The sequence below is a fragment of the Buteo buteo genome, chromosome 9 (genome assembly GCF_964188355.1).
Source record: "Buteo buteo chromosome 9, bButBut1.hap1.1, whole genome shotgun sequence".
Taxonomy (NCBI): domain Eukaryota; kingdom Metazoa; phylum Chordata; class Aves; order Accipitriformes; family Accipitridae; genus Buteo; species Buteo buteo.
Genome location: NC_134179.1, coordinates 39,785,777 through 39,813,770, shown reverse-complemented (window position 1 = coordinate 39,813,770; position 27,994 = coordinate 39,785,777). Strand labels below are relative to the sequence as shown.

Below are 27,994 nucleotides of genomic sequence, written 5' to 3'. Positions count from 1 at the left end.
GCTTTGTTATTCTCTCCTTATGCTCTGTTCGCTGTCCCTGTTCACTGGGGAGAGCTTGTCCCTACCCAGTCCATCCCCCTGTCCATCCCTCACCCCTACTCCCCTGAGGACTTACACCTTATTTGCTCTGCCTGCCCACCCTGTCAGCGTGATGATGGGGTGGGGATTTTTCCGGTGCTTCCCACCCTGTCACCCCAGAGCGGGAACTGGGGAATTTGAGGTAAATGTGTCTGAACCAGAGAGATTTCTGTGGATGGATCTGGGGTGAAGGGCAGTCCCTTTCATCTGCTGGCACTTGGCCAGAAGATGGCCAGATATCGCTTGAACTATACCCTCCGCCCAGTGCCTTTCCGGGATTTGCTCTGCCAATCTATCCAGCCAGCCATGGGTGGATAGCCACGTATTGTTCATCCCAATACAGCCCCATCCATCCATCCGTTCATCCATCCACTCTTGCTTTCACACCTTCTTCTCTCCATCTTCCCTCGCTGTCCCTCAGTTCTCTTCAAGATTCTCCCATGGTGGGGATGTGGTGCAGACCTCCTCAATGCAGAGATACTCCTGACGACATCCCAGTGCTCATGGATAGGGATTTCTGAATCCCTGGGTTTGCTCTGGCTGTACATGGTGGGTTGGGCCTTCCAACTGTGTGTGTAGGACTGGGGAAATGGCAAGGAATCATCACCAAATAGGGGCTGCCTCGTGGTTTCTGTGCTTCACTCCTCTTACAGGAGACCCTTCTTGTCTGCAGGTCTCCAGAAATGTGGCGTCAGACCTTTGGACTTCTAAAAAAATCCTACACCCATGACAGTGAGCTTGGGATTGGACAGCTGAGGGACATTTGGGGGGTGGGGGATACGCCCAAAGGGGGACAAGAAAGGAGGAGGATAGGCAGCTGTAGAGGGAAATATCTGGACTGTGTCTTCCCAGAGTGAAACAAGGATGGGAATGGTCAAGAGCTCTACAGAAAATGGGTGGGGAACAGAGGTATGGGGCAAAAGGGAAGCTGGGGGCTGGGGGTCAGACACTGTTCTATGGCAGGCTCACACTAGACCCTCAGTAACATTGGTCAGCTAGTCTTGGTTTCCAGGGTGGGAACAGCCACATACTTGAAGCAGCCCCAATCACCTCCTTGCGTCGTTCATGTGTGCTGATGGGCAGGTTGCCTCTCTCTCAACAGCAACAGGATCCTTTTCTCTGGGGAAGTGGCTCAACGTACCCCTGTCCACAGTGCCTCTGTGTAGTGCTGTGGTGGATGTTGCTATCCAGGATTATGTGGCTGACGTGGCCTCCGAACTCATCTACCAGAACAAAAGTCAGGTCTCCAGAGAAGTCCTCTTCGTCTTCCCCCTGGGCCCCCACATGGCCGTCTACTCCTTCCAGGCCTGCAGTGAGGATGCCAAGGTCCAGGCCATGCTGCGGGATGAGGTACCAGCATCCAGGGACAAATGGGTGAACCACCACATGGGCATGGGATGAGCAGCCCACGGCCTGCCTGGTGATCACCTCTCTGTTCCTCCCCTTCCCACCTAGGCCCAGCAGCTGCATGAGGCTACAGGGCGCTGGGAGGATCTGGAATACCTTCAGGATCAGACTCACCAGCCGGGCGAGGTATTTGCCTGCTTTCTGGGCACCCTGCCCCCTGGCAGGGAGATGGTCGTGACTTTGCGCTATGTCCAAGAGCTGCCACGGGATCCAGATGGAGCAGCCCATTTTGTGCTGCCAGGCACACTGCATCCCCACACAATACACTATGGTGAGTGACCCCACAAGGAACCTGCCCTCCCAGCCACACACCCCATAGAAGGGCCGCAGACTCCCCATGTACTTTACAAACAGGCCCGATGCAACTTCCCTTTGCACCCACAGGGGCACCCACATTTTTCCCCCATGCAGTCCCTGGACAGACCCACATATCCTTCCTTGTGCCCCATGAGGGCATCCACAACTCCCACAAACATTTCCCATAAACAGACTCATGGACCCCTCCATACGCCTCATTGACAGCCCCCAGTTCTCTCCATATGTCTTATATATGGATGCCAAATCCTGCCCCCCCCGACCCCTGCAGGCAGAGCCTTTGCCCTCCCCAGTGCCATATTTCTCCTTGCAGCCTGGAATTGTGTCACCAGCAAGCTGCCCTACAGCCTGCTGCTCACTGCTAGCCTGCAGTCACCCCGTGGAGTGGCCAATGTCCAGGCCAACTTCACCCTCACCCCTTTGATCTACACTGCCCGGGACCGCAGCACTGCACAGGTATGCCCTCCTGAGTGCCAGGATCCTGGGGGAAGCAGGGGAGGGGTGTCATCACTGAGAAAAAGGGGATACACCGGGATCAGTGCCTGTGCTCCTGGCCCAATGTTGGGTCTGGTCCCCTCCTCCCGTGCATGACCACGCACCCCTTCTCCAGGTCTCACTGGCTGGCAGCCCCCCAGGTGGGGATGATTTGGAGCTGCTGGTGTATTTTGGAGAACCCACTGCAGTCAGTGCTGTGGTGGAGAAGGGAGACCCTGGAGCCCCTCCAGGTGAGTGCAGCTGGGGAGGGAACGTGGAGGCACCTCTGGGTTGCAGGAGGCGTTGGGGCACAGGGAGACACCGGGGATTCTGGGGGGCGAGATATCATTGGACACTGGGATGGGAAAGGGAGGCATTCAGATGGGATAGTCTGGGCCCTGGGACGCCAGGGTGGGGTGCTGGGGACACTGTTGTGAGGTATCAGCTATAGCAGGATGCATACGGGGAGTTCTATTTGAGGGCTCACTGGGTAGCTCTTCTGGAGGCAGTGGGCTGGAATACATGGGGCATTGGGCTGTGTAATTAGTGGGCAGTACAGTAGGGTATTGAGGTACCAACGCAGGGCATCAGAGGCTCTGGGATGGTGAAAGCTGAAAGCACGATGAGAATCAGAACCAGGAAGAGGAGAGGGGTCCCTATCTGGCCTTCATCCCACCCCGTACCTCCTCCAGGCTCCCTGCTTGGTGACCCCATGGTGTTGGTGATGCTGGCACCCAATATCCCTGAGGCAGTGCCTGGGCAGCACCTGTCTGGAGAGTTCATCTTCCTCCTGGACACCACTTTTCTTGAGCATGCACAGGTATCCCTGCAGAGCCGGGACCAGGATGGGTTGGAGGAGCAGGTTGAAGGGGAGCAGGCCAGGGCAGGCATTTATGGAGAGACAGAGAGGTGAGGGGGGACTGGTGGGGCCTGAAATGGTCCTGAAATATCTCAAGTGCCATGGTGAGTTCAGGGCACTGGCTTGCGTCATCCAGGGGAGCCCAGAGGCTTTAGGAGGACCAGACTATTGGCAAAGGCCTCTGTACCCCCCACAAGTGCCTCCCCAGACCTGCCTGCTGTGTCTTTCCACAGGACTCCCTGCTCTTCCTTCTCAAAAGCCTGCCCCTGGGCTGCTACTTCAACATCTACTGCTATGGAGAAAGCTCTGTGGGCATCTACCCGTGAGCAAACATGGGGAAGGCCGGGTACTAGGGGGCTGGATTAGGTGCGGGTGGGTAGGGCTGGATATTGTGGGGCATGGCTGGGCGCTGTGAGGCTGGAATGGGTGCTGTGAGGCAGGATTAGATGCTGGAGGGCAGGTGTGCATGCTCTGAAATCGGCTGGTTGGTATGGGGCAAGGCTGGGTGCTGGAGGGTGCAACTGGGTGCTGGAGGGCAAGGCTAGATTCTGGAGACGGGATCTTCATGGCGTTATGGGACAGCATCTTTTGGGGTTCTGTTGAGCAGAGTCTTGTAGGAACTATGTAGCAAGGTCTCTTCAAGAACTAGAATGGGGCAGGGTCTTGGAGAGCACCCTAGGGCACAGCTTTGGGAAATGCTATGGGGCAGGGTCTTCGGGTGCACTAGGGCCGGCATAGAGCAATGTGCTCTCCAAACATGCTGTGCCTCCTGCAGGCAAAGTGTTGAATATACTCAGGACAACCTGACCGAGGCCATGCGTCGCATCCCCTCCACCGGCTCCAGTCTGGGTGACACCAACCTGCTGGGAACCCTCCGCTCCGTCTACAATACCTCCCGCCCCCGCGGACATACGCGCCAGGTCTGGGTGCAGGGGCATGGAGGGGTGGAGGGACAGGTGTCCCAGGGGGAGAGAGGACACAGGAGTGTGGGTGGAAGGAGCCACCCAAGGTATGTGGTGGTCACAAGCGAACAAGAAGGACGCCGTGAGGTCTGGGGGAATGGAGAAGTGGGTCTATACCTTTGGGCGTTTCTGTCCCTGAGTGGATATCTCTCCCTGGGGTAGTCTCTCTGCAGGGGGTCTCTCTCCTGGGCCCCTCTCTCCATTTCAGGGGCCTGCTCTCCCCATTTTGGGGTCCCTGTGCAGGGCCCCACCGCTCATGTTCCCTGTCTCCCAGCTCTTCATCTTCATGGCCGGGCCACCCCCCGACAAGGAAGCCGTCGTAGCTGAGGTCTGCCGCCACCGCAACAGCCACCGGTAATGGGGACGCTCTGCCCCCAGTCCTCCAGTCCCCCTTTGATTGTCCAGTCATTTCCACCCCTGATGAGGGCCCCTGCTCACCCGTGCCTGTCCCAGTCCTTGGGTCCCTCCAGTGTCCCAAAGATCCTTCCCACCCTGCACAGCTCTCCTGTGCCAAGCCCCCATGTGGAAGTCTTTGCTTACTACTGCCACAACCAAGGCACCCTTCACAGAGTGAGCAGGGAGACTGAGGCACAGGGCTTGCACACCCAAGCTCTGCCCCAGCCCCCCTAGACTGACCCCAGCTCTGCCCCAAGTCCCAGCTCTCCTCCGCCAGCTCCCCATCTAACCCCAGCTCCAACCCCAGTCCCTCACTCTACTCCCTGCTCTTCCTCCTGCGCCCTTGTCCTGCACCCCAGCTTTGTTCTCCCAGCTTTAACTCCAGCCTGTGTTCTCCAGCTCTATCCCAGCATCCTTGCACCCACCTCCGGCTCTTATTTCTGACACCTTTCCCTGCTTCCCCCATAGGTGTCACTCCTTCTTCTTCTCTGAGGACAGCGTTGCCTTAGCTAAAACCCTGGCCAGGGAGACGGGAGGTGAAGCTAAGTACATCTCTTCTGACAAAAGCATGATATTTGAGGTAGGAACCCAGGAGCCCTGGCAGATCCCCCTCTATTCCACAGACGCACTGACTTCCAAGCACCCCACCATCTGGGCTGCCCACACACAGTAGTCGAGACTCGGCTGCCCCAGGAACCCAGGCACTCCGGCTTCCCCTGACTCTACCCCACCGCCCCACCCCACTGAGAACCCAGGTGCCCGGGCTTCTGCCCCACTATAACCCACAGACCTGACTGTGCCCAGGGAACATAGCGAGTGCAGGCTACCCCACGCATTCCACTGTCTCCCAGGGAACCCCGACACCAGGGGCCATGGGCTGAGCCCTGATGGAGCTGTGAACTGCGGTGTCCTACCCTCTGTCCCCAGGTGTTGAAGTGCCTGAAGCAGGCCCTCAAGCCAGCAGCTGAGGAAGTCTCTCTGAGCTGGACCCTGCCCTGTGGCCTGGAGGTTGAGGTGCTGGGGGGCACCCCTCAGTCCATCTTTCAGGGTCAACACAGCCTTCTCTATGCCCAGATCCGCGGACAGGCACAGGTGAGAGCTGGGACTAGTCACCCCCAGCTACCTCCCAATAGCCTCCCAGTAACCACCAGTAATCTTCCAGCAGCTTCTCCAAATCCCCCAGTAACCATCTTGTGTCCCCAGCAACCTTCAGTAGCTTCCCATGTGTTCCCAGGATACAACAGTGGCCAAGGGGGTCATGACCTTGAAGTACAGCCTGGACGGCCAGGATGTCAGCCACACGATTGAATTCCCACTGTGCCCACAGGGAGATGGCCGGTGAGAGCCTGTCCCAAGGGAAGATGCATGCATCCCCCTCATTTCGAACATGGACTCCAGCTGAGAGGGGGCCCAGATAGCTTATGCGTTCCCACCTTCCACACACAATCCCAAACTGGCAGAGAACTCAGGTGTCCAAGCATGCCCTCCTTCCCTGCTTTGACCCCACAGTGGCAGGACCCAAGCGCCTGGGCACCACTTCCCTCCAGACAGACAAGGACCCTGTCCATCCTCTGTCCATTCCCTCTGCCCATCCTCACCCCTGAAGGGAGAGAACCCAGATGTCCAGGCTCTCTCTCTGTCCACCTTTCTCCAGCATGGAGGCAAGCCGGGTGGTCAGGCCTCACCCCACTCTGTCCCCAGGCTGGCTGGGCATCGCCTGGCCGCGAAATGCTTGCTGGAGAGGTTGTTGCCAGAGGCTGTGAGCGGGTCAGGGGATGAACCCAGGCGTCGTGCAGTCGAGATCAGCCTTGCTTCGGGGATCATCTGCCCCTTTACCAGCTATGTGGGGGTTCGCACATCACAGAGGGTCACCTGGTACCGAGGTAAGGGAAGACACTCACAGGAAAGAGCTGGTGGGGCAGCTCCATGGGCTGTCCTCATTCCACTGGAGCTGGAACCCCAGCCACAGGGCACCCCCAGTCTCACTGGGTAAGCCCCATCACCACCAGGTGCTTCTTTCCCATGTGCTTAATCCAGCCCCTTTCCCTGTTTGCTCTCAAAGGGCCCCTGGCACTGTTGCCACCCCGCCAGTCACTCACCCTCTGCCAGACCATTGAGATTCGTGGCTCCATTATGAGCAGTTCCTGCCGTCAAAAGGCAATCTGGGTCCCACATGGCTGGCTGACAGCAGTGCGTGCATCATGGCTTGCCCTCCGTCGACTCACCCATGGCATTGCTCACCTGTCCCAGCAGGGGGCTTGCTCAAAAGGTATGAGATAATCTAACACCTTACAGGAGAATTATGCTGCCATGTCTTGCCCATGGCATGGAAACGAATGAATTTTGCCTTTAACCCTTCCCTTAGTTACCCTTAAGCCTGAAAGTTCTTCAGTGAATATGAGACCCAGCTCAGGGACACCCAGGGAGGGGACAGGGGTGGTGCTGGATCATAAGGACACATTTGGATAAGAAGTACTGGGGGGTTGTCAAGAGAGGTCTTGGGACATGGCTGAGCAGGAATGCCAGGAGAAGAGGCAATGGCCAAAGTTGGGGTTGAGTTAGGGGTGTCCAGAAAGGACTGTGGATGGGACTGCTTGGGGACATGCAGGAAGGAGCTTAGATTGCAGGTGGCTGCCTAGGGGAAGAACAGAGACAAAGTTCTGGGGCATCGCACAGGGGAGTAGAGAAGGGTCATCCTTCTGTGATTGACCCAACCCTCCTGCTCGTGTGTTCTCCCACAGCATGTAAACCACCACCACCACCTATTTCTTCTCTCAAGCATGTGAATCCCATGGAACTTGTTCTGTGTTCTCAAGATACTGTGTTTTGGCCCACCAAAGGCATTGCTGAGTGCCAGGAGCTGGTGGCACTGCAGAATGTAGATGGCTCCTGGGCCCTCAGCTCAGGCCTGGCCTCTGTGCTGGAAGTCGATGAGGCTGAAATCAAGGGAAAGATGCCTGCTGAGGTAAGGGAAGAACCTCTTACGGTAGCAGTGTGTCATCCTGGGGCAGTGGGAACCCCTTGACTGGTGGCAACACTGGCATCCCAAGGGCAGCCAGAGAGGAATGAACAGATCAGAAACCAGAAGCCACAAAGGAAAGGGTGGGAAGCAGTGATGGGGCAGGGAGGATGCTCAGCACTACGTGCTGGTCTGAGTCATTGTTCTCCTACAGGTCCTGGAGCCAAGCATCTGGGCCACAGTGCTGGCTGTGACTTGGCTGAACAGAAATGGCATGTGTTACCGAGACCTCTGTGGGCTGCTGGAGGCCAAGGCTGTGACCTGGCTATGCAGCCAAGCTGGTGAGTCTTGAGGATCCTTTTCCAGCTGATCCCCACAGCACAGCCTCCTCCCTTCTCTCTCCAGTGGGCTCTGCCTCACCCCTTTGCAGGACCACAATTTCCTGGGGACAGATGAAGGAGTCCTGTGTCCCCTTTCTCCTTTCCATCTGTGGACCCTCCCTCCTGCTTGACTCCCTAGTGCCCCTGTCTCTTACCAATTGCAGTGTCCCAGCTGGACAAGTGCCTGGAGGCAGCCAACACTCTCCTTGGGAGCACCGTGGAGCCAAGTGTCTTCAGGCTCTGAGCTCAACACATGCCCTGTGCTACAGACCGGCAGCACCTGCAGAGCTAAGAAGGGCCAGAAAGTATAGCCTAAATTCACCTACTGTGCTGGGATACCACTGTTGCTACCGGCTGGGGTCTTACATTAGAGATGAATTCTCACTGCTTATGTCTTATACTAGCTGGGCTGAACCTGTATCATGCTGAACTAACTCCTCAAGAGAAAACCTCTAGTTCAGAGCCTCCAGTGCGTTTGGTTTGGGCGGAGATGGGAGTGGGAAGAAAGCATCACATTCCCCAGTGGTTGCCCTTCCTGTATTTAGCTTTGCCAAAATGGGCTACTGGCCTCCACAAAGATGGCGCTTAGAGACATGGTTTAGTAGTGGACTTGGTAGTGTTAGGTTAACGGTGGAACTCGATAATCTTAAGGGTCTTTTCCAACCTAAACGATTCTATGATTCTATGAGTCTATAGTTTCTCACTTGACAAGAGGGCGCTGCGTACACCAGAAAAGATGAGCGTTTAGAGGTGTCGACAGCAGGCACAATGGCAGTGGATCCCAATGAAGGACTCCTGCTGCACCCCACTTGCTGACCTCCTTGCTTTACCCCAAAAGACGAGGCTGTGTCAAGAACTCCCACATCTGCATTGCCATGCAAATCAATTATTTCGGAAGTAAAACTCTCATCTACATCAGACCCAGCCCATCATAAAGTCCAAGAGAACTCGTGTGGGACAAGACTGTTTTGAGAACTATCAGCGTGTTGGAGGTGGAACTGCAGGAGCTTTTAATTAGCAAATCAGTCATGCAGTGTACTCCCTCCTGGCCCAGGACCCTGAATTCATGGGTCTCAGTCCATGTTGGCAAAGTCTCCAATTCATTTCCCAATAAACAGTGAAGCTTCTGTAAGCCAAAAGGTGTGTGTCATAGCCTTTATTTCCATTGGGCCTAGGATCCTTCCTTCCAGGGGACATCTATGAGTCACCAGGAGGGGCATGAAAGGACGCCGCTTCCCAGAGAGCTGTGTATTGTAATACACTAAATAAGGTGATGCCATTGCTCTTGGAAGAGCACAGACCTGTTCTAGGTTAGCAAGACAAGAGCCGAGGACTTGCCAGGCTTTTTCTAGACTTCTTTTAGCTTGAATGTATTTCAGCTTGATCTTAGCAGTAGCGGCTGTAGCAACACTTTGCCCAGCAGATAGATGACTGATGTCTAACTTATCCTAGCTGTAACAGAAGAGTTGTCAGGTGATTAATGTCCAACTTGGTTTTGCCTTTAACTTTTTAAATCCATTGGAGCATGCGGCTCTGAAAATAAATGCTGTTCTCCCTTTAAGCTTCACCTCTGCTGTCTGGAGCAGACACACCACAAATGGCTGTGTCCACTGGCAACTCCCTCCTGCTCTGGAGGTCAGTGGGGAGACAGAGGAGTCACCTTCCCCGAGATGCAAATGGGACGGGAAATGTGCCCTCCCACACTCCCTGGGGTGTAGAAGGAGGAAAGAAGGGCATTGGGGACCTCACATTTTAGAGAGGTGAATCATGACTGTGAGGAAATACTGGTGCTGCAATAAATGAAGTGCCTGTTTCTTAACTTCACATTGGTGTTAAGGAGTTTTATTCCGGATTTCAGTAACAACCTTGACTGCCAAATCACTCTGTGCTGGATCAATGGCTCATTTTCCTGCCAAGAGGGACATATCATTAATTAGGAAAGAACAGAAAGGATCAGAATGATCTTGGCTACTTCTGTAGGCATTATTAAAATTGTTTGAAGTTAAAAAAAATGTTTAAATAACTTCATCTACAACAGGATTTTCTATCTCTGACATCAATACCATGGGATAATTCACGCATGGGCCTCTTTGCTTCCACTTCAGACAGGACAAACCAGATTTCAGATCATATTCCTGTTGAAAAAACGAATGCCTTAAGGGCCCAGAGAAATGTGACAGGGTCACCTTCCAGGAGATCAGGGTCTTCTGTGGTGCACCGAAAAAAACTGATACCCAGGGCAACAACAATGTCCCTCTGAGCTGGCTCGCAGGAAGAGAAAGCTGGAGACAGAATTGGTGATGGGTCTTGTCAAATGCCAACTCCCTGTCCATCTTGTTGTACTTGCAGGAGCACCAAGTACTGGAAGAGCACGTATGTCATCTGCCTACAGATAAGGCAGTGCTGTTAAAGGTCCTTGAGGTGGGAAGGGGATGCTGCAATTTTCACTGTTCTGCTGTGTCGCACACTCCTTGTTTTACTGACGTGTTCCTATGGGTGGGAAAATTGCTGATAACAGATCTCTTTCAGTCTGAGACCTGACCAAAACTACACCATGAGTGGGAGCAACAGGGAGGAACAAAAAAAGCTGATTAATCCTCCCAGAGTGCTTATGTGTTCTGTTGGCAATCCAAATATCAGACGGTCATTTCTCCTGGTACTAATAATGATACTTGTAAAAAATGTCTGTTAGGCTATGATTGCCTTTATGCATCTTGCATATCAGGAAGAGAGGAAAAAGCAGCATTCTTAACATAAATACAGCTGGTAGGAGTAGGGGTTCATCATCCAACCCTTTGTCTGGGTCTGAGGTAATTGTTGAGTCTCTGTTGGTGTTTCTGAGGGCTGTGGTCAGAGCTGGGGGCTTTCTCTAAAGAAGAAATGGGGGCCGCTTTAAATCCCTGGGTGTTTGGGATAGAAAAAAAGGATTTCAAGCACGTGACCCAGGGGTAGTGAGACAAATACCTGAGAAAAACCTGACTAATGGTTTGTGAAACTCCTTGACAAAATTAATGGGAGCAGGGTTGGTGGTGGGAAGGAAAAACTTGCAGGAGCCAAAACTCTTTGGAGTTCTGTTCTTGCAGATGGAAGTGTTTGGAACTTTAGATCGAAGCTGTTGTGGCTGAGCTAGAGCAAAACCTAAATGAGAAAAACTTCTCCATGAAAGCTGTTAGTTCAGCTGAACTAGCATCATTCTGCTGTAACAAAAAATCCTAGTCCTATGCTGAATCACAACAAGCTGCTGCTTTTTGTTGTGAGCATGGGTGGTTTGCTTAATAAGCACCAGAAGGCTAATTCAATCTTTATCGAATCATTAATGGTTGCCTCCTTTGCATATGTGTATATCCAGATATCACCCTTTGTTTCTGCATATCTGTGCAGTTATGTAGACAAAATACACTCCTGGCCCATCCTGTCTGCTCCTCAGCTGTGTCGTCTGTTCTTAATCACCCATCAACATCCACTTTTCCCCAATGAAAATAATTTCATTATTTTCTTTCTGTTAGCAGTTAAGGAATGTATTTTTTTAACTCCCAGTGGTAGCTTTCAACTTTGGTGTCAAACAAATTTCAGAACATTTGCAGAGCCTGTCACCCATGCCCTCCCATTCAGATCAAGTGGATGTGCTCCTTCTTCCTTTGTGAGATAGAGGCATGTGGGACAGAGAGCTTCATTTGTGATAATAACAACCTACAGTTTGTTGCGTTAATTCAGGAATGAAGCTGCCATTATTGTATGGCAGTATACTTCAGAAAGAGTTCTCAGAACAGACAGTTTTGGGTATTCTGTTCCCACAAGTCTTTTGCACTCGCTCTACTATCTTATCAGCCATCTTACCCAGAGGAGGCTGTGTAGATTTGCTCACAACTTTTAATCATCATTACCACCCAAAATGAAAAGAAACACAGGGAAATGAAAGATAGATCCTTATACTCATTGAATCCATAGAGCTGACATACTCTGCAACAGCTGATTCATCAGGTCTGTCTGAGAATTTGGGGCTCTTTACATGATTTTAATTTTTGTTACCAGTCAAGTAACTTGTTTTCTTTGCTGATTTATCAGTTAGGCTTCTTTAAAGTTCTGCAGACCCCTTATGCCTTTTAAGTGATCCATTTTTCCCCTAAAGATTTCAGGTTGGATGAGCTAATTGCTCATTCCCAGCTACTTGTCTTTGCACAGTAATGGGCTTTATTAAATGCCTGTGAATGTGCAATGGAGCTACCTGAATATCTCCCCTCAGTCTGGAGCCACCCCTTAACAATAGCACACAGAGAGGTTTAATTAAATGATGATTATAGACATTGCTGACAAATATTTATCTCCCTTCCCTCCCCAGAATATATTTGTTATTTGGGATGATGATTTTAACATTGATGGCTTGTTCACAAATGTGAATATATTCTTTCCATTTTTGACTTTTCATTTTTCAGAGAACCAATGGTGGCTACTGAACATAATCCAGGCCCTAAAGAGACCAAGACATGTGAGTATTACACTCTAAGTGGTTTTGATAGCATATTTCCATGCATTCTGTATGGTATGTCTAAATATTTTGATGGTTTTAATATTTTGTACTAGCTGTGGAAACTGGTTTGCTGCTAGATGACTGTAAAAGTGAGATTTGGTAAATAATTATTAGAAATCTTATACTAACACTATGATGTTCCTGTATGCTAGATGAGAACAATGTTGAAACTGAGCACATGTGATTGAAACTGCATTAAGCTTTAAGATCAAAGAACAAGGACAGCCAACAGAATCTCAAATGGGTCGGTGGTTGCAAAAGCAGCCCTTCGACTCAAATGATTTCTTCATTGCACATGATCAGATGTGCATTTAAGGATGGTCAGTGGCAGGATTTTATATCACAGATGTATGAAGTCATTCAGGTGCATGTTAGGTCAGTCACATTCATGGAAATAAATTGGAAATAAGTTGGAAATAAGTTCCAACTCAGTTATAAAATTCTGGTCCAAAGTCATGCTTCTGAGAACTGTCAAAAGCATGAGGCTTACAGTAGAGAGAACCATGATACCAATTACCTGTTAGTGTTAAGACGATAGCTGTTTGGTATCCATATGGAGTGTAAGAATGTTTATTTTTCAATCAGATTTTCTGATTAAGGACCTTGCCAAATTGGAATGATAATAAAAGGGAGAGAGTCAAAAACACAGAGACATAAAAGCCTACCAATTAGCACTAACAGAAACAATAACCAGGAATAAACATCCCCAGTTGATGAGCTCTCAAGAAATTACAGGTGACTGGGACTTTGCAACTAGTAAGGATGCAAACCAGAGAGTCAAGAATGTTGGACAGGGTCAGTGGGACCATGGCAGGTGATGAGGGCATGTTCAGGTGAAGGGCAGCCAGGAGGAACAAAGAACAGAAAAGGAGTCTAAAATGGGCTAGTTGAGCGTAAACTGGGGCTGGTCAGGATGAGCCCTGCGCCTGTCTGTCCTATCTTAAATCTTTTCATAACTCTCTGTCTGCATATTCTTGCTCCATGCCATGTGTACATGTGCTGCAAGGACCAAGTTCTAGCTACTGGGGGGATCAGTGTGAGTGGGTTTGGTGCCAGCTACTGAAGTCAGACTGGGGGTGTGGGCACCTTTGGCCTCTGGTGTGAGCTATGGGAGCTGGTGAAGTCCCAGTGCAGTTACTGGAGCCAGTAGGTTCTCAGCCTACAGCCACTGCGGTGAGAACAGCATGTGTCCCCAAAACCTGTTACTGAGGGGACTGGCACGAGTGAGGTGAGTGAGAGGCTTAGCACTGGCAGCTGGAGCAGGACCATGGGTCGCAGCTCTTGTGCCTTGTGCTGCTGGGGGCAGGGGGGAGTGTCTATATCTCCCCCAAACTAGGTGTTGGTGGGGTGTGCATGTATATTCACCAGCAAACTTCAAACTGGACCAGGTGGTGAGGAGGAGGTCTAAGCAAGGGCATCAGGTGGGCAGAAAGTCTGTGCTGATGCCCAGGGAGAACCTGCAAGAGTGGGGTGCCTGTGGGACAAGGGTGTGACTGCTGCATGTTTGGTGCATCAAGCTGGACCAGCCAGTGAGCAGGGGGGACCTGTGAGGTGGGTCAGAGGGCCAGGATCTGGGTGGAGGTACCAGACAGAGAGAGGGGCCATGCTGATGCTCAGGGGACCCACGAACGTGCATGTGCTTGTGAATCCTGGGGATGTTATATGTGTGCCTGCACTAGTGACCTCCTGTCTTTGCCAGTCCCAGAGGAGGAGGAGACGTGGCTGGCTGCATTCATGTGTGATGTGAGTCCTGTACGTATTTTCTGTGACAGTTTGTGTGGCTGGCCATGTCAATGTCCTTTGTCTCTGTGTGTATGTGTGTGTGTGTCTGTGTCCTGTGAGTCTCAGGGATATGTGCTTAACTTTACCACTGGCTGAACCTGCAAACGGGATAGCAGCAGCTGTGTCCCTGAGATCCCAAGTCCCTAGGAACCGGGCTGGGCTCCAGTGGCTGGGTAGGAGGGTCACGGGTCAGCGCTGCTGGAGCCTGCAGCTGCTCTTGACATTTTTTAATAATGCTAAAGGTGTTTGAGACTCCAAGGCACCGTGGGATAGCACTAAAGCCCAGCTTGCAGCTCTCTACGTTGTCAATGATTAGAGTAATTTCTGAAGAAAACAATTTTCTTTTTTTTCTCCTGTGATTGTCTTTAAAAGGCACTACATAATTATGCTGCAGAAGCATTCTAATGATTAAACTAGCATGCAGATGCTCATGTAGGTTCTCATGTACTTGCAAGTCAAAATGCATGTGCATGATGTAGTTTCATTGTCCCCATTCCATGAAACTACCTGATTCTGCTACTATTTCAACTAAATTGAAACAACTTTATTCTTTTTCTTCTTCTCTGTGAGGCTAGTCTTGGGCAACTGGCATATACGATATCTGTGTGAAGGGCAAGTAAATTCCATTTATGGTGCTTCAGAGAAAACATGCCTCGTGTTCCATGGAATATATCATGTGCTAATGTCACAGATTACTCAAGCTGTGGCAGGAGAGCATCTGCATTTAAAATACAATTTAAAATCTGCAATGCAAGCTGGCTGTAGGAGTCGTCAGCCCAACACTGTCCCTAATGTAAGAAAACAAAGGGAATTCTTCTAGTGAAATTTGCATGATCCATTTTGGAGGCACTGGATGGCAGAACTGCTGAAGGTAGGACACTTACTTCAAAATGCTTATTTGTGAATACATAAATCAAATTCAAGGAAGAACTCAGACCAAAACTTAAAGGTCCTCATAGCCACTAAACAAGAATTACACAAAATGAGAGCTTTTTCTGAGAGGTGTTCTGCATTAGGAAATAAAACACTAACCTATCAGTAATACAATGACTGTTGTGAGTTTTATTGACTTTAATTCACAGCTAATGACCACAGCAATAGTCTAAAATTTTCATAAGGGATCAAAGAGCAGAATTAGGTAGATTCTACTTCAGCTGCAAGGACCTAACAAGTTAAGAAAACTAGTGTGAATGTGTGTACTACAAACTGCATTTTGTCATTCTCTATTCTGTTATGCATAGGTTGTATTGAGGTCTCTCTCAAAATCTGGAGCTTCAAATAACACAGTGTTCTTTCATTTCTTTGTTAATGGAAACAGTCAAACCCAGAAAGATTCCTTTTAAATACATCAGATCTGTAAATGCCTGAGAATGTTAGGAGTTTCTTTATTGTGCTTCTAAGTTAAAATAATCTGTGGCTCCCAGATCCACAGCTTTCATTTTCATGTTCATCCTAGAAAACCCACAGACAAAAGGTGTATTGTGTGCATAAAGTTATAGCAGAAAGAGAAATTAGATGGAGTCAGTATGAGGAGTGACTGAATCATGATAGAGTTGTATGCACTGCTCTTGCTTTGATGATGTGTCCCTCTCTATGTCCTCTGGTCTGTTGAAGAGGTCCATGTGTGTTCAGTGGGAAAGGTGGTTCCTCCCTCTGTCCCCACACATGGATACATTTCTGCTGCCAAAATGCATTCTGTGCCTTGAGATTTACCAGTGTAGTCCAGTGGTTGGTTGCCCCTTTAGTAAGAGATGACAAGTCTGAAGAACACTGAATTAATGACCACTTTCTCCTCTGTGGCAGGCTAATTTCTTCTCTCTTTCTGTGCATCAGTTTCACATTCTGGGCAGTAAGAAAACACAAAGCTGTCTGGCATAGCTCTGCATGACTATCCCATGGCATCGCACACATGGTGGCACTCACCAGGGTAACAAGGCAATGTGACTAATGAAGCAGACAGTACTGAGCTTCACCCTCTGCACTTCATGAATGTTCTGTATGGGTATCTTTCCCTGTAATTATTTCTTCTTCCTTTGCTTGTCTATAGACAAAGGGTATTTGGGTTTCCTTTGTTTTATTTTTGCTTTCTTTGGACTGTGGGTATTTTGGTTGTCAGCTGGGCTTTCCCTTCAATGCAGAATGCACCTATGGAACCAGCTGGGACCATAGACCTGACATTTGGGGGGGAGTACATGTTCTTGGCAATTAACCCTACACCCACAATGGAGCCAACCCCTAAATGCCAACTCCTCATAGTTGTGTGCTTGGTCACTATCCCAAACTACAAAACTTATAGAGCACTAACATCATGCACTTTCAGCATGCACAGCCATTACCTTCTTACTTTGTTCAGCTAAGCCAGCTCTAGAGTTGCACCCTTTGATCCAGGGGCTCTCCGGGAATTCCCAAGAGACTCCTCACTTCAGTAACTGGCTGAAGCACAGTGATGTTGGTGCAGTGACTAGTCATCTGACAGTCTGTCCATTTGATTCCTCCCAGATGAAGACAACAAAGGGACCAGAACCAGAAAACGACACTCTGCTGACTGAATTTATCCTCTCTGGATTGTCCAGCCACCCAGAACTGCAGCACTTGCTGTTCTTCACATTCTGCTTGATTTACACCATTGCCATCATTGGGAACCTTCTCATCTTCATAGTCACAGTGCACCCCACCCTCCGCATGCCCATGTACTTCTTCCTCCGGGTCCTGTCCTTCCTGGATATTTCCACAGCATCAATCGTTGTTCCCAAGATGCTGGTAAACTTCCTGTCAAAGGACAGGAGCATTTCCTACATGGGCTGTGCCACACAGCTCTACTGTGTGATTTTCTTAGGAGCCACTGAATGCTACATTTTGGCAGCCATGGCCTATGACCGTTACATGGCCATATGCAACCCTCTTAGATATGCAATCATCATGAACAGCAGAGTTTGTCATTCCTTGGTCCTGCTGTCATGCTGCAGTGGTAATATTGTGTCTGTGGTGCAGACAGCTTGGGTGTTCACATTGCCATTTTGTGGGCCCAAGAAGATTAACTACTTCTTCTGTGATATTCCCCCCCTCATCATGCTCTCCTGCACTGACACCTCTTCATATGAAAAGCAGATCATCACAGGCACAGTGCTGGTCATCTTTACACCATTTTGTCTCATCCTGGTATCCTATGCCTGCATCATCTCCAGCATCCTGAAAATTTCCCCTGCAGAGGGCAAACACAAGACCTTCTCCACCTGTTCCTCACATCTTACTGTTGTAACACTGTATTATGCAAGTGGGACCTTGATTTACTTACGGCCAAAATCCAGTAATTCACCAGACACTAAGAAAGTCCTAGCTCTCATATACACAACCGTAATTCCCACATTAAACCCTCTGATTTACAGCCTGAGAAATAAAGAAGTGAAAGCAGTACTAACCAAAATTATAGCTGAGCTGAGGAAGATATAAACTTATTCTGCTTGAAAGGAATCTTTCTTCTCCTCTGCATACTTGGATTTTTTGTTTCTTTTAACAGGGAATTTTCCTAATATCCAATCTAAACCTCCTGTGGTGCAACTTGACACCATTTCCTCTCTTCCCATCACTTGTTACTTGGTAAAAGAGACTGACACCCACCCCGCTGCAACCTCCTTCCAGGTACTGGTAGAAAGCTATAAGGTCTCCCCTCAGCCTCCTTTTCTCCAAGCAAAACAATCCCAGTTCCCTCAGCTGCTCCTTGTAAGACTTGTTCTCTAGAACCTTCACCAGCTTCATTGCTCTTCTTTGGACACGCTCCAGCACCTAAATGTCTTTCTTGTAGTGAGGGGCCCAAACCTAAACACATTATTCAAGGTGTAGTCTCACCAGTGCTAAGTATAGGGGGATGATCACTTCCATAGTTCTGCTGGCCACAATATTCCTGATACAAGCCAGAATGCTATTGGCCTTCTTGGCCACCTGGGCGCACTGCTGGCTCATATTCAACTGGCTGTTGAGCAACACCCCCAGGTCCTTTTCTGCTGGGCAACTTTCCAGCCACTCTCCCCAAGCCTGTAGTGTTGCATGGGGTTGTTTTGACCCAAATGCAGGACCCAGCACTGAGCCTTGCTGAAACTCATACAATTGGCCTCAGCCCATCGATCCAGCCTGTCCAGATCCCTCTGTAGAACCCTTCTATCCTCAAGCAGATCAACACCCTCGCCCAACTTGGTGTTGCCTGCAAACTTACTGAGGGTGCACTCAATCCCCTCCTCCAGATCATTGATAAAGATATTAAACAGAACTGGCCCCACTACTGAGCCCTGGGGAACACCACTTGTGACTGGCCACCAACTGGATTTAAGTCCATTCACCACAATCCTCTGGGCTCATCCATCCAGCCAGTTTTTTACCCAACAAAGAGTACACTCATCCACCCCATGAGCAGCCAGTTTCTCCAGGAGAGTGCTGTGTGAAACAGTGTCAAAGGCTTTACTGAAGTCCAGGTAGACTGTAGTCCACAGAGTTTCCCTCATCCATCAAGTGGGTCATCTTGTTGTAGAAGGATATCAGGTTTGTCAAGCGGGACCTGCCTTTCATAAACCCACACTGACTGGGCCTGATCACCTGGTTGTCCTGCATGTGCCATGTGATGGCACTCAAGCTGATCTGCTCCATAACATCCCTCAGCGCTGAGGTCAGACTGACAGGCCTGTAGTTCCCCAGATCCTCCTTTCAGCCCTTCTCATAGATGGGTGTCACATTTATTAACCTCCAGTCAACTGGGGCCTCTCTGGTTAGGGGTATAAAAGGGGCCGGTCAGGAGTAAATTTCAAGTAAGATGGCTTTGGGAGTACAGAAAGAGGAAAAACATATATACCTGTCCAACCTTCACCAAATACCCATGAACCACAAGGGCATATTAGCATGTTACCAAGTATAAAAAAACCAGTATCCTGAAATATCATAACTAATGGCTTTGTTGGGTCCTTTTGATTTGTATTACAAGTAATCCATTGAAGAACCAGATCGAATAATTGGATTGAATGATAGCTGTCCTTGACAGTAGCTTTTCTTTCCCTCCCCTCCCCATGCTCTCCGAGTATGTAGTCTGCCAATTTCAGCTGGGCATAATGTGCACATCTCTGTCCCTGTGTTTCTATGAGTGTGCCTGTGTGGGGAGGGGTTGAACCAATGCATGTTCCCTACACGCAGGTCTGGGGGAGGAGGGTGTGCATATGTAGTTGGACACTACATTGGGGAATTTGGGAGGTACATGCTTGTCTTGGATTCCAGCTTCTGATTTACAATCCTTTAAGCTGGGAGAAGGGACATTTGGGTTAGACTGGGAATTTTACAGGAGGGGTAGTCATGACATGCCCCTAAAATCTCAGAAAATTGTCCCAGGCAAGTCTGAGCCATGGTTCACTGGAAATGAAGGGGTACAGGAAGGGAAATGCCAACCTTAATTAGGAAAACCGCAATGTCTTACAATTTGTGAGAATGTGTAACACGGACTAACATTACAAATGGCACAGAACTACCATTGGCTCCAAAAACAAAGAATTAAGTGATACTGCAGTGTGACTCAGCAGTCGGCACAGAGCTAACCCCAAAGAAGGTCACCAGTGCAGATCACTCGACTCTGCGGGAATGAGACCAAAACTGCAGGATCTACTCGGCCACAGACATCCCATGACCCAGTGCATGGAGAGATGCAGCTATCAAAGCCAAAGAACTGGACTTGCCTATATGAACTGTTATAGTTACAGAGGTGTTACTGATCTTAAGTGCCTCAATACATTCATGTCTATTGTCTCTGATGGGTTGGCCAGCAACCACAGCCCTTGCACATGCTCCCCTCCATGGTTAATGCCCAGAGGAATCGGGCTCCTGCCTCGATGTGTGCAGCCCATAGGGGGGCCCCATTCAGGCTCTATGGGAGTGAGGAGTGGTGCAGCTGCTTCTGATATTACCGGTCAATGGAGGAGTGTCATGGGATGCTGAAGGAGCACGTCTGCTCTTTTAAGAATATCTGGTCACAGGAGCCATAAACAAGAACATACAGAGATAATCCTGACACATGATAAGGGATGTGATGAGAGCAAACCTGATCAGTCACCCTAATTGGTAAGGATGCGTGGCGCAAGTCTGAAAACATTTATTTTTACAGTTGGGAAGTTAAGGAAAGGGAGACAAACACACAGAGTCATAAAATCTGACCAATTAGCATTAACAAAGACAATAACCAGAAGCAAACATCATTAGTCACACTAATCGATAAGCTCTCAAGAAGCTATAGGCAACCAGGGCTTTGCAACTGGTAAGGATGCAAACCCAAGTGTCCAGGATGTTGGATGGAGTCATGGGACCATGTCAGCTGTTGAGAGAATGTACAGGGGAGGGGAAGCTGGGAGTAACAAAGAGGGGGGGTAGACAGAAAAGGGGTATAAAAGAAGCTGGTTGGATATAAACCTGGGTCAGTCAGAGCTGGTCTGGATGGGCTCTACACTTGACCACCACAGCCTGTCCTGTCTTCTTATTAAATCTTTTCATAACTCTCTCTGTGTAATCCCACTCTACCCCATGTAGGTGTACTGCAAGGACTAAGTGCCAGCTACTGGAGGATCAGCATGAGTGGATTTGGTGCCAGCTACTGAAGTCAGATGGGGGAGCAGGCACCCCGGCCTGTGGTGTCAGCTGCTGGAGCCAGTGGGGCCTCACCCTACCACCACTGCAGCAATAACTCTGTGTGTCCACAAAACCAGTTACTGGGAAGACCAGCATGAGTGAGGGGCTCTGTGCCAGCAGCTAGAGTGGGACAGCAGCTCACAGCTTGTGTGCCTGGTTGCTGGAGGAGGTAACTGTCTGTTATCTCCCACAAACCAGGCGTGCATGTGTATCTACCAGCAAACTTCAAGCTGGACCAGCTGGGCAAGTAGGAGGCCTTGGGTCCAGGCAGGGGCATTGATGTATCAGGCATCAATTTCAGAACCCATACTGGGATTGAGGTGTCAGAAGCTCATCTAAGTCCTGTGACATGTGCTTAAGCCAAATGTCATGCAGAGGCAACCCTTCAAAATCCTGAGTTACACATCCAGGCAAGGAGTCCAAGGCCTAGGAACTCTGCTTAGTCGTAGTCTTTCATGGGATATGCAACTCTCTTTCAGAAGAGCTGCAGGTTGCCAGTTCTTCTCCAGCCATACTTGTCTTTATTTCCAATCACAACTCAAGGCTGTTGCAATGATGAAGGTACATACAGGTACAGAAACAACCTAATTGGGCTAGCTAACCAGCTTGCCTGACAGAAGGATGCTGTAGTCCACTACATCTGGGGAAGCAGACTGAAGTCTGAGGCTCTAAAAAGGTAGCTGGAGTAACTACACTGCTGATCATCTGCATTGTATTGCCCCACAATGAACTGGGTCTGCAACTCAGAGCAGGTCAGCCTGCTCTCAAGGACAGGAAACTGAGGCACATGGAAAGATAAAGGAATCTGCACCTAACTTACAGGCAGCACAGACACAATCCAAGCAAGCCACATTTATCTCAGGTGATGTTGCTTTCATAGTTATTCCCAAAGTCATAGCTCACCTGGCTGTGCTCGCACTGACTGCAAGGACTATCTCTAGCTGGACAGTCCCGCTCTAATTTTCCCGCCCAGAAAGTCAGCAGATTGCCATTCTGTCTCCAGTATGGACTGAGCAAAGAGGTAGGCGAGTGGGGAGTCTAGACTCCACCAAGACTGACCCTTCAGCTGCTGTGACCACATTAACCTGGCATAAGCCAGGTTCTTGTTCTGGAAGGTTTCTTATTTCAGGAACAGAGCAGGTCTTTTTAACTTCCCAAAGTGCTTTTAAATATATTTTTCTAGCCCAAAATTACATCACAGGAGGAATATTTCTCCAGAAGCAGTGCTATAATGAACTTAGCTGCTCTGTACATTTCACATCCTGCAACCCACTTTGGCATGTGAAAATGGGTTAAGGGAAGCATGTGGATACATTTCCTTACAGTATGAGATGATGAAATTGCAATGTTCTCCATAAGAGAAGAGGTACTGCTTCCCAAGGCAGCCCAGGCAGCCTGGATATTCTCATTGTCCAATCAGTGGGAATGCCCTTAATACAAGTACCACCTCATGGGATGAATAAAGGAAAACCACCCTGCCAGGGACCAGATAACTACAACAGTCAACAGCTGAAGTGCTCCCTTTAGACTAAGGCAGTGCCTTGCACTACCTCACACCACCTCACACCAAGATGAACCACCCAGATTCTCCTCAGCACAAGCTCAGATATAGTCGACACTTAGCCAAGGCCTCAAGAGCAGTCCAGGTGCAACAGACTGCCACCCTTGTCCCTACAGGCTGGCAAAGCAGCATTCTCCTTCATGCCCACCACAGCATCAAGGTTATGCAACCTTGGAGGGTTGCAACTTTTGGGCCTAGGCTCAGCTGGAGGTTCCGACACAGCAACTTGGTACCAGCATAGAGGCACCACAAGAACAGAGATGGCAGTCTCCAAGCCATCTGTATCGAGCACCCTTTGTGATCCCTCAAGGTGGATCTTGTCCCACAACTGCAACTCCATTTCCTATGAGACTGAGAAAGGCAAAGCAGAAGAGCATAACTAGGTCTCTATGTGACCATGGGTGAAAGACATGGGGAAAAACAGGAAGAGGGACTTCCAGTAAGATGAAGGAGAATTACAACACCTGAACACCTTTCCTGTTGTCACCCCTGTCTCTCAGGGGAGGAGACATTACAACCCCTAGCTGCTCTGCAAGCAGCTCACATGCACACTGGAAAAGGGAAGATGGCAGATTCAGCACTCACAATCCTTCGAGAGGCTTGTGCCCTTCCCCAAAAGCAGGTAATGTGGAGACTGCAGATGGCAATAAGAGGGATGACTCCTAAACTGGGGATGCACAAAGGGAGACAGAAGGGAAAAAGATTGCTCACCCTCTCTGTATGGGGAATTGTCAAGAAGGGGCAGGGCTACCCTCTTTCACCCAGGGGAAGGCATGCGAGCCAGGGATCTCATAAAAACAGGGCCCAACACAGCCCAAATGAGGAGCCCTCAAGCCACAATGTCCTTCAGAGCTCCAGACAGGTCAGGGAAAATGAAATGGTAGCCGCTCTCCAGGGTGTGTTTTGGCACCACCCTCTGGCCCTCCAACAGCATGACGGCCCGCTCTGCCCCAAAGATAGCCCGCACAGCCCAAGCAGGCACTGGCAGTAGGGCTGGGCGTCCCAAGGCTGCAGCAAGCTCCTGAGCAAAGGTGCCATTGGAGGTGGCAGGGGAGGATGGGGAGACACCATTGAGGACACCTTGCAGGCACTCACTCTCCAGGGCATGACACACGATCCCAGCCAGATCCCGAATGTGGATCCATGGGAAGGGCTGGAGCCCAGAGCCCAAGGGGCCTCCTAGTCCCAGACGGAAAGGCCAGAGCATTTGAGAGATGGCACCACCATCTCGGCCCAGCACCACCCCTGTGGAGAGAACAGAGTGAGAACAGGACCTTCCCCACCCTCAGAACTACAACCAGGAGAGAATCCTTAAGAGGGCTGGACTGGAACAGCACCCCAACAAGGAGAGGCACAAGACCTGATGTCCTTCTCCCTCCTCTTCCCCCTCTTGCCCCAGCACCAAAGCAGAGCCACCCTGAACAGGCACGATGCCCCATCTCACCAGATCTCACCACAACACCACGAGCTGGGCTCCCAGGGATGAGAGCTGCAGCCTCCCAGGAGCTCACCAGGCGTGAGAAGAAGTCAAAATCCCCCCCAGGACTGTCCTCAGTATACTCAGCTGTGGGGCTAGGGCGGTAATAGCCTGTGGGTGTAACAGCAGAGAGGGGGAAAGAGGGTCAGGGTTCAATTGTGACACCAGCCACTCCCCCACCTCCCCTCGCAAAACAGACCCTCTTCCCTGCCTTAGAACTCAATCACTCCATCAGGGACATCCTCATAGGAACAGCACAAGGTCTCTCTGATGGCAATGCTGACAAGTTTTTGAACTACCAATGTGCTCTGCAAGTTCAGCAGGATGCACTAATACTCAAGTTGAGCTGGCAGCCCCAAGAACCAAATATACCAGCAAGCAACACACTGAGCTGGCTGCATAGAAAGGCGCTTGCTCTAAAATTGGGCATCACAGATGCTAAACTGTGGCAGCTTTAAAGACTGTAGCAAGCAGAAATGCAAAGTTGGAGATATGCAGGGGGATTCAGCTGAGGCCCTGCTTAGACAAACTGGTTCTACAGGATGCTTAAAGGCTTTCACGGGAAAACAGAGAAAAGTTCCTGTCCTAATGACACCAAGAGAAAGCACAGGGACCCAAATTCCTTTTCAGCAGTACCAAAAAGCTGATCGAGGCTTGCCTAAACCCAGCGACATTGATGGCAATAAAGTTGGCATTTCAAGGCAAGACATGTGTCCCCCCAGAAGTGTGTTTCTGTCTGGAGGTATACCTCTCCACGTCAGCATGAGTCATGCCTTGCTGGGCCCAATCAATACCTACGCCAGTGACGAGGACCCAAGCACGGGGTGGCTGTTCAGCATCAGCAATGGCTTTGGCCAAGGTCTTGGTGGTCTCAACCCGGCTGCTGATGACTTCCCTGCAGAAGGCATCACTCCATCTGTGAAAGAGAGAGCCAGTGATTATACTCCCCACAAGGACGTCCCAGGAAACAACAGTAGGAAGGGGGGCCCCAGCAGACACCCGTTCACAAGCACAGAAGAGGTCACGTGAATACCCCCTACCCCAGAGCAGAGGGAGGACATGGGAGTTTACTATCTAACTGCATGGGGACTTTGTGAGATGGTGGCTTGCCACTCACCACAAAAGGCTGTGGGTTTTAGACTGCCTTAGAACACATGTAGCAGAGGAGCTGGATATCAAAGCTGGGTGTGGTAAATTCTTCCGAAGCGTCTGGCAGAGGCATTTCCAAAAACACACTCACAGAAGTAAAAGTTTGCTTCTGATTTTGCATTATTTAAATGTAGTGTCATTTTGGAAATGTGGAACTACTTTGCCTGGCCTCCAACTGTCAGTTCAGAGGGGAACCTGTCTTCCAAAGGTCTCCCAGAACTTAACAGGCCCACAGAAATGTTTTGGATACTTGAGGACCCAGTTGTCAACAGGTAGGTAACCCAAGTGCTCCCTGGACACGCTGTTTCCTCCCCAGATCCCTTCCACATTCTTGGACAACACTGGGTGACCTTGCCTTCACCTTGTCCCAACAGCATTATGGGAGACCAAGTTACCTGCGGAAAGGGTTGAGGACATTTTCACCAGCCAAGTTCACCACGGCATCGCACAGGGGCAGTCCAGACTGGGACAACTCTTCCTAGGCAAGGGAAAACAAGACATCACACACACAGCCTCCCCTCTGCTCAAGCCTTCCCAACAACCAAGCAGGGCGGGCTCCTAAGAACTCCAGCCAATTCCTTCCCGACACTGCCTGGAGCACAAGCATGAATGGAGAAGGCTTTGCTCCTTGGAGCTACAGCAGTACTCATCCCAATGACTATGACCCATGGAGCACCCAGCAGCCCAAGAATACATCCACAGGAGCCAGATCCCCCACTGCGGATTCCCTGTACGCCATGGCAGGCCAGGGCAAGTCGGCTTGTTCCTCACCCCTGACACATTCTCCCTCTTGTGAAGGCTCTCATCTCATACCCAGCTGATCCGATCCTTGCCTCCTTGTCGAGAGACGTGGGTGACTTCATGCCCACGGCTCCGCAGCAACTGGGTCAGGGCTCTGCCCACAAAGCCAGTCCCACCACCTAGGAGAAAGACAGGACGTTACAGATTTGGTAACCCGGACTGCCATCCCCAGGCCTGCACAGGTGCCCCCATTACCACGGTCAGCTCCCCACGGTACATTACTCTGGGCCCAGACTCCCCTGCCCCCAGCTCCCCCGCACAGCACCCCAGCCCTGAGGGCCTCCACTCCCCGTGCCCGGGTGCCACGCACCACGTCCTACCCCCTAGCGCCGGGGGGAAGGGGAGAGGGGGGCTGACTCCAACCTCTGCCCCCAGCACCCTCAGTCGAGGCCTGCCCCCCACCCCTTCCAAAACTACGTCCCCCTCACAAGAACCCCCGCACTCGCCTGCCGTGTGCAGCCTCCCACGGCGACCCGGTCCCCACTCAGGACTAGCTCCCTCCGCCGGGGGATCTCCCGCCCCCACCCCACACCAGCGCCCCTGAGGGACAACGCGCCCCGCCGCGGCCTGCGCGCCCCACCGGCCCCGCACTCACCCACCAGCACCCGCATGGCCGGGCCGACTGCGCATGCGCCAAGCCGGCTGCGCCTGGCCGGGCCGACTGCGCATGCGCCAAGCCGGCCGCGCATGCGCCTTCCCATCCCTGCTGCGGGGAGGGGGGGGCGCTTAAAGGGCCAGCGCGCCCCGGCGCATTAACCCCTCCAGCGCCAGCGCGCAGGCGGGCGGCAGGGGGTGGCTGCGGCAGGGGTGGGCGGCCGCTTAGAAAGGTGCTGGAAAAACAGCCTGAAACGGGTCAGGAGAAACGGGGGAATGAAGAAAGCCCGAGGAGTTGACCAGCGGAGCCGGAACCCGCTGCGTGAACGCAGTAAAACGCGAGGGTGGGCGACTGAGGAGCAGGGAAATGAAACACTGAATGCGGCACGGGTTGTGCCAGCTGCACGGAGAGGTGAGGAGGCAACGCGGAGGAGTTTAAGTCAGTCAGTCAACCAGTTCGTTAGAACAGCTGAAATGCCAGTGAAGTGGTTTTTAATATTTCTAATCGAGGGTGAAGAATTTTGCAGTTGGGCATTAGGCTGGGATTGTTCTCGTGGACCCTATGGACACCTTCTTGCTCATCTCCTCAGGATCATGGGAAAAGAAATTACTTCAAGGGTATAACTCTGCCACTGTATTTTAGATGTCTCCTCTGAGATGTGATGAAACGCACGTGAGAAGCCAAGACTTCCCACCTGCAGGCAGCTGGGGCAGCCTTTGCTTCGAAGGAAGCTGCCTGTGTTGTCAGCTGCTGTTACCTTGTGTCCTGTGAAGAGGGGAGGGTGATAGCAGCCTGCAGGCAGGACCTTGCTGGCTGTTCCGAAGTGGGGACAAATGCTGGAGTGTCGTGGTTTAACCCCAGCAACTCAGCACCACGCAGCCGCTCCCCTCACTCCCCCCCCCCCAGTGCAATGGGGGAGAGAATTGGAAAAAAAAAAGTAAAACTCGTGACAAAGGAAAAAGGAAGAAACTTATAATGATAGTAATAACAATACTAAAATGACAGTACTAATTAAAGGATTGGAATATACAAAACAAGTGATGCACAATGCATTTGCTCACCACTCGCAGACTGATGCCCAGTTAGTTCCTGAGTAGTGACAACCCCCAGGCCAACTGCCCCCAGTTTATATACTGGGCATGACCTCACATGGTATGGAATACGCCTTTGGCATGTTTGGGTCAGCTGTCCTGGCTGTGTCCCTTCCCAACTGCTTGTGCCCCTCCAGCCTTCTTGCTGGCTGGGCAGGAGAAGCTGAAAAATCCTTGACTTAGTCTAAACACTACTTAGCAATATACTTTGCAAGAAACCCTAATATAACATTGTTTAAATTCCTTTATTCCAGGATCTAACCTTTGTATTCAATGCTGGAAGCTGTGGCCTTATATTGGTGTAAGCAGTCACTCCAGGAACACATAGAGAGAATCAACTGGCCCACACTTCCATACACAAGCATAATTACAGTCCTTCACCCCACTCCCCCCTCCTCACTCCCCACCCTGCCAGGAATCCATTGGAATGGAACATGGTTGCTTTTCATTTGAGACCTACCCACAGGGTTTCTGATATCTCTGAGGTATATTATTACTACTTTTTTGGCATGAGTGGGGTAAGATCTCA

At 50.5% G+C, this 27,994-nt stretch overlaps 3 protein-coding genes across 4 annotated transcripts; 2 read left to right on the top strand and 1 right to left on the bottom strand.

The window, feature by feature from the left end:
* The first annotated feature begins 761 nt into the window (after window positions 1-761).
* On the top strand, window positions 762-8,074 carry LOC142034992 (von Willebrand factor A domain-containing protein 5A-like). The gene is made up of 17 exons (XM_075036832.1): window positions 762-810; window positions 1,181-1,428; window positions 1,534-1,756; window positions 2,114-2,256; window positions 2,411-2,525; window positions 2,967-3,094; window positions 3,367-3,455; window positions 3,909-4,053; window positions 4,370-4,449; window positions 4,960-5,071; window positions 5,419-5,583; window positions 5,726-5,829; window positions 6,193-6,374; window positions 6,554-6,760; window positions 7,233-7,456; window positions 7,665-7,791; window positions 7,995-8,074. The coding sequence occupies exons 1-17, from the start codon at window positions 762-764 to the stop codon at window positions 8,072-8,074; spliced, it is 2,421 nt and encodes an 806-aa protein (XP_074892933.1).
* An 896-nt stretch (window positions 8,075-8,970) lies between these two features.
* On the bottom strand, window positions 8,971-26,425 carry SDR39U1 (short chain dehydrogenase/reductase family 39U member 1). 2 transcript variants are annotated; one of them, XM_075036125.1, is made up of 6 exons: window positions 26,375-26,425; window positions 25,792-25,898; window positions 25,374-25,456; window positions 24,624-24,745; window positions 23,448-23,940; window positions 8,971-9,739 (listed from the first exon to the last, which is right to left on the bottom strand). In XM_075036125.1, exons 1-6 carry the CDS (start codon window positions 26,388-26,390, stop codon window positions 9,724-9,726), a joined length of 837 nt encoding a protein of 278 aa, XP_074892226.1. In that variant the 5' UTR covers window positions 26,391-26,425; the 3' UTR covers window positions 8,971-9,723. The 2 variants fall into 2 exon arrangements, with proteins under 2 accessions (XP_074892226.1, XP_074892225.1); XM_075036124.1 differs by lacking the exon at window positions 8,971-9,739 and having other exon boundaries at window positions 20,246-23,597; window positions 23,797-23,940.
* Window positions 16,640-17,590, top strand: LOC142034578 (olfactory receptor 10A2-like). The gene has a single exon (XM_075036123.1). The coding sequence runs from the start codon at window positions 16,640-16,642 to the stop codon at window positions 17,588-17,590; it is 951 nt and encodes a 316-aa protein (XP_074892224.1).
* Window positions 26,426-27,994: the final 1,569 nt, after the last annotated feature.

Bases quoted from the DNA above. Each gene is read 5' to 3' on its own strand.
- LOC142034992 (XM_075036832.1), top strand. From the start codon at position 762: ATGTGGCGTCAGACCTTTGGACTTCTAAAAAAATCCTACACCCATGAC. The intron at 4,450-4,959 runs GTAATGGGGACG...CTTCCCCCATAG, and splicing joins CGCCACCGCAACAGCCACCG to GTGTCACTCCTTCTTCTTCT. The intron at 5,072-5,418 runs GTAGGAACCCAG...CTCTGTCCCCAG, and splicing joins ACAAAAGCATGATATTTGAG to GTGTTGAAGTGCCTGAAGCA.
- LOC142034578 (XM_075036123.1), top strand. From the start codon at position 16,640: ATGAAGACAACAAAGGGACCAGAACCAGAAAACGACACTCTGCTGACT.
- SDR39U1 (XM_075036124.1), bottom strand. The intron at 24,746-25,373 runs GTAACTTGGTCT...TCTCTTTCACAG, and splicing joins GTCCTCAACCCTTTCCGCAG to ATGGAGTGATGCCTTCTGCA. The intron at 23,598-23,796 runs GTGAGATGGGGC...TTCTCTCCACAG, and splicing joins TGGTGTTGTGGTGAGATCTG to GGGTGGTGCTGGGCCGAGAT.